At 42.9% G+C, this 6,000-nt stretch overlaps 1 protein-coding gene across 1 annotated transcript in view; it reads right to left on the bottom strand.

Moving 5' to 3' along the window:
* Positions 1 to 361: 361 nt before the first annotated feature.
* The window catches only part of kynu (kynureninase), a gene marked incomplete at its 3' end in the record, with an annotated part of 52,512 nt that continues 46,873 nt past the window's right edge, over positions 362 to 6,000 (bottom strand). Inside the window, exons 11-13 of the mRNA XM_084324464.1 lie at positions 5,256 to 5,341; positions 3,979 to 4,236; positions 362 to 493 (exon numbers count right to left, since the gene is read on the bottom strand). Coding sequence (XP_084180590.1) covers positions 362 to 493; positions 3,979 to 4,236; positions 5,256 to 5,341 — 476 coding nt within the window. The remainder of the gene's footprint in view (positions 494 to 3,978; positions 4,237 to 5,255; positions 5,342 to 6,000) is intronic.

The following is a 6,000-nucleotide window of genomic DNA, read 5'->3' as shown; positions in this document are numbered from 1 at the left end:
TTATATCAAGTAAAATGAATGGAAGAAAAATGTAAATGTAAGGGGGTAGGGATCAATAAGCTTAGCTTCCCTCTACTCCTTTTTTGAACAAACTAACTAACTACATTGCTCTATTTTTAATTTTTTTCATAATTTCTTTTTCATTATGATTGTTCTGTTTGACGGAGCTTTATATTGTGATTTGTTTGGAGGAACGTGGAGAATACATGTTCAGAAATAAACTTTTTTCATTCATTCATTCATTCATTCAGGGTTAAGAATAATCAAGCAGCACGGAACAACAGGGTGTCGGCCCCTTCAGGGCTTTGAACCGCTAATGACCCCAACAACAATATTCAAGGACTCCGTTAAGCCTCTTTATTTATTGTTCCTGGGGTTTGCTGCAGGCGGCGAGAGCGGCTCCCAGCGCCTCTACGAAGCGGTGGACATCGCTGAAGGAGTTGTAGAGCGGCACGGGGGCGACGCGGAGCACGTTGGGCTCCCTCATGTCACACTAAACAGGGAACACAGCACATATTCAGGTTGGGCTCCCTCATGTCACACTAAACAGGGAACACACAACACATATTCAGGTTGGGCTCCCTCATGTCACACTAAACAGGGAACACAACACATATTCAGGTTGGGCTCCCTCATGTCACACTAAACAGGGAACACATATTCAGGTTGGGCTCCCTCATGTCACACTAAACAGGGAACACAGCACATATTCAGGTTGGGCTCCCTCATGTCACACTAAACAGGGAACACATATTCAGGTTGGGCTCCCTCATGTCACACTAAACAGGGAACACAACACATATTCAGGTTGGGCTCCCTCATGTCACACTAAACAGGGAACACACAACACATATTCAGGTTGGGCTCCCTCATGTCACACTAAACAGGGAACACATATTCAGGTTGGGCTCCCTCATGTCACACTAAACAGGGAACACAACACATTTAGGTTGGGCTCCCTCATGTCACACTAAACAGGGAACACATATTCAGGTTGGGCTCCCTCATGTCACACTAAACAGGGAACACAGCACATATTCAGGTTGGGCTCCCTCATGTCACACTAAACAGGGAACACATATTCAGGTTGGGCTCCCTCATGTCACACTAAACAGGGAACACATATTCAGGTTGGGCTCCCTCATGTCACACTAAACAGGGAACACAACACATATTCAGGTTGGGCTCCCTCATGTCACAATAAACAGGGAACACAGCACATATTCCGGTTGGGCTCCCTCATGTCACACTAAACAGGGAACACACAACACATATTCAGGTTGGGCTCCCTTGTGTCACACTAAACAGGGAACACAACACATATTCAGGTTGGGCTCCCTCATGTCACACTAAACAGGGAACACATATTCAGGTTGGGCTCCCTCATGTCACACTAAACAGGGAACACACAACACATATTCAGGTTGGGCTCCCTCATGTCACACTAAACAGGGAACACAGCACATATTCAGGTTGGGCTCCCTCATGTCACACTAAACAGGGAACACATATTCAGGTTGGGCTCCCTCATGTCACACTAAACAGGGAACACATATTCAGGTTGGGCTCCCTCATGTCACACTAAACAGGGAACACAACACATATTCAGGTTGGGCTCCCTCATGTCACACTAAACAGGGAACACAGCACATATTCAGGTTGGGCTCCCTCATGTCACACTAAACAGGGAACACACAACACATATTCAGGTTGGGCTCCCTTGTGTCACACTAAACAGGGAACACAACACATATTCAGGTTGGGCTCCCTCATGTCACACTAAACAGGGAACACATATTCAGGTTGGGCTCCCTCATGTCACACTAAACAGGGAACACAACACATTTAGGTTGGGCTCCCTCATGTCACACTAAACAGGGAACACATATTCAGGTTGGGCTCCCTCATGTCACACTAAACAGGGAACACAGCACATATTCAGGTTGGGCTCCCTCATGTCACACTAAACAGGGAACACAACACATTTAGGTTGGGCTCCCTCATGTCACACTAAACACGGAACACATATTCAGGTTGGGCTCCCTCATGTCACACTAAACAGGGAACACAGCACATATTCAGGTTGGGCTCCCTCATGTCACACTAAACAGGGAACACATTCAGGTTGGGCTCCCTCATGTCACACTAAACAGGGAACACATTCAGGTTGGGCTCCCTCATGTCACACTAAACAGGGAACACAACACATATTTAGGTTGGGCTCCCTCATGTCACACTAAACAGGGAACACATATTCAGGTTGGGCTCCCTCATGTCACACTAAACAAGGAACACAGCACATATTCAGGTTGGGCTCCCTCATGTCACACTAAACAGGGAACACAGCACATATTCAGGTTGCGCTCCCTCATGTCACACTAAACAGGGAACACAACACATATTCAGGTTGGGCTCCCTCATGTCACACTAAACAGGGAACACAGCACATATTCAGGTTGCGCTCCCTCATGTCACACTAAACAAGGAACACAACACATATTCAATTTATTTAGCCGCTCTTTAACCCTTTCACTGCCACGCAACAGAAGGTTAACCCTTTACTATCACACTACCGACGTGATAGTAAAGGGTTAACCTTCTGTAGTGTGGCAGTGAAAGGGTTAACCTTATGTGTATTGTCGCAGTGAAAGGGTTAACCGTTTGGTAGTGCGGAAGTGAAAGGGTTAACCAGGTTTGTCCCGTTGAAATCCAGGATCTCTTTTTACAAGGGAGACCTGGACCAAGAATAGCAGCAACACAGAGTTTCTGAATAAACACATAGACAGTATAGATAAAAGTAACATTACAAAATGATCAGATAAAACATTTGCATAAAGAAACCTGGTTACAACAGGGTTAGCCAGCTTTGGATTTACCCGTTCACTACCACTCTACCAAAGGGTTAACCCTTCCACTACACTATATGTTATGTTATATTGTGGTAGGTTAGGTCAGGTTAGGGTATGTTAGGTTAGGGTAGGATAGGTCAGGTTAGGGTATGTTATGTTAGGGTAGGTTAGGTTAGGTCAGGTTAGGGTATGTTAGGTTAGGTCAGGTTAGTGTATGTTATGTTAGGGTTGGTTAGGTCAGGTTAGGGTATGTTAGGTTAGGTCAGGTTAGGGTATGTTATGTTATGTTATGTTAGGGTAGGTTAGGTCAGGTTAGTGTATGTTATGTTAGGGTAGGTCAGGTCAGGTTAGGGTATGTTAGGTTAGGTCAGGTTAGTGTATGTTATATTATGTTAGGTTAGGTCAGGTTAGGGTATGTTAGGTTAGGTCAGGTTAGTGTATGTTAAGTCAGGTCAGGTTAGTGTATGTTATGTTATGTTATGTTAGGGTATGTTAGGTCAGGTCAGGTTAGTGTGTTATGTTATGTTAGGGTATGTTAGGTCAGGTCAGGTTAGTGTATGTTAGGTTATGTTAGGTCAGGTCAGGTTAGTGTATGTTATGTTATGTTAGGGTATGTTAGGTCAGGTCAGGTTAGGGTATGTTAGGTTATATTATGTTAGGTCAGGTCAGGTTAGGGTAAGTTAGGTTATATTATGTTAGGTTAGGTCAGGTTAGGGTATGTTAGGTTAGGTCAGGTTAGTATATGTTATGTTATGTTAGGGTAGGTTAGGTCAGGTTAGGTCAGGTTAGGTTATATTATGTTATGTTAGGGTAGGTTAGGTCAGGTTAGGTCAGGTTAGGTTATATTGTGGTAGGTTAGGTCAGGTTAGGGTATGTTAGGTTATATTATGTTAGGTCAGGTCAGGTTAGGGTATGTTATGTTATATTATGTTAGGTCAGGTCAGGTTAGGGTATGTTATGTTATGTTATATTATGTTAGGTCAGGTCAGGTTAGGGTATGTTATGTTATATTATGTTAGGTCAGGTCAGGTTAGGGTATGTTATGTTATATTATGTTAGGTCAGGTCAGGTTAGGGTATGTTATGTTATATTATGTTAGGTCAGGTCAGGTGGTGTAAACTCTACTCACAGCGACTCCTCTCTTCTCCAGGTCCTGGAAGACGTCCTGGATGGGGACAGAGAAGGAGAGGGACAGCTGGCAGCCTCTCTGCTGGGGGTCGGAGGGGGTGATGATGGTGACGTGAGGCCTGGCCTGGTCTCTCTCCTGGGGGTCGGAGGGGGGCCTGACCTGGTCCCTGGTGTAGTAGTGCTGGATCAGGTACTCCAGGTAACCCGTCAGCAGGATGGACTTCCTGCGCAGGGCCTGCATGCTCGTCATGTTGAACACCTGGGACACAAACATATTAATGAAGGGCACTTGCTCTGTCCGGCACTGTCCGCTTCCATTCATCGTTCTAAGCTAGACAGTAAACTAATTTCCCAAAATGTTGGCGTGTGGAATATTTTTTTTGTTCAACCAATGTAAAATTAGCACAGAAAAAACACCACTACCGTTTCTAACTTCTGATTGGGTCTGATTGGGTGGGCATGCCCCCCCTTCTCACTGTGTTCAGGCTCAAACACACAAAGCTCTGAGGCAGAAATGTCTCAATTCAAAAGCTTCTTTTCACCTCGTTACATGACGTTCTTAACGAGCACCTTATTTGACTGTAGGTAACATAACGCTCTTAACGAGCACCTTATTTGACTGTAGGTAACATAACACTCTTAACGAGCACCTTATTTGACTGTAGGTAACATAACGCTCTTAACGAGCACCTTATTTGACTGTAGGTAACATAACGTTCTTAACGAGCACCTTATTTGACTGTAGGTAACATAACGCTCTTAACGAGCACCTTATTTGACTGTAGGTAACATAACGCTCTTAACGAGCACCTTATTTGACTGTAGGTAACATAACGTTCTTAACGAGCACCTTATTTGACTGTAGGTAACATAACGCTCTTAACGAGCACCTTATTTGACTGTAGGTAACATAACGCTCTTAACGAGCGCCTTATTTGACTGTAGGTAACATAACGCTCTTAACGAGCACCTTATTTGACTGTAGGTAACATAACGCTCTTAACCTCTTAAGCCCGGAGCCCTATTTTCTGAAAATCCACCTAAGAATACATACCTAAGTAAATGGAATATTGCTCCACTTCTACAAGGACCATTTGCATATTCTTGGTATCTATGGGACATCTATGAACCTCAGTGAATATATTCCCAGTGTCAGAAATATTGTGTCTATTACTAGGCTTGCTTAAATTGTGATGAAACAAAGGAGAATATGAATTATGATTTTTCTTTGCATCTTTGACAGTGAATAACATCTGAAGCTACAGAACCTCTAAGTACCTCTAAGCTGGCCTGGAGCGGGCAGACCAGTAAGACGGGCTGGTTTGATAACCTGTAGCCACCGATTCCGGGTTGAAGATCCATTTCTGTGAAGATAGAGAAGGAAGGGTGTAAGTGGGGCGTGCTTATGTCATTGGTTATGCTCATCAATATGTCGGTGCATCTTTTAAAATATGTGTATAACATTTTTTTTATGTTTTTAAACAGGAAAGAAAAATAAGAGAAAAGTGGTTTATTTTGGGTTACAAATATTGTTACATTGAAATTATACGAGGTGCGTCGTCTCTAACTAAATACATATAGATGTGTCAAAAAAACAAAACAACATTATGTCAAGAAGCAACACAGTTTTTCACTTCACCAATAAAAAACAATGCTGATTTATTTTGGTAATAATCTCACACACATCCAAAGACTCAAATCAGTGTTGCACACATTCATTTAGTTTGACAGTTATTGAGAGTAAATTAGTTTGAATATGGCCACCAGTGATGTCATCAGGGACATTGAATCCTTGTGTTGTGTTAATTACAGCTCAATGAAATGTAGAAGTCCATATAAGACATAATTTTCTCACTCATAATATGGAGGTGTAATTAACAAGGATTCAATGTCGCCGATGACAGCCATATTCAGGCAAATTTACTCTCAATAACTGTCAAACTAAATTAATGTGTGCAATGAGTTTTTAGATGTGTGCGACATTACATGGACAATAAATCAGCCTTATTTTTGGCGAAGTGCT

Source organism: Notolepis coatsorum (genome assembly GCF_963971535.1).
Source record: "Notolepis coatsorum genome assembly, chromosome: 1".
NCBI classification, from domain to species: Eukaryota; Metazoa; Chordata; class Actinopteri; order Aulopiformes; family Paralepididae; genus Notolepis; species Notolepis coatsorum.
Note: the sequence above shows the minus strand (reverse complement) of the source record. Positions and strands in the feature narration are given on the sequence as shown.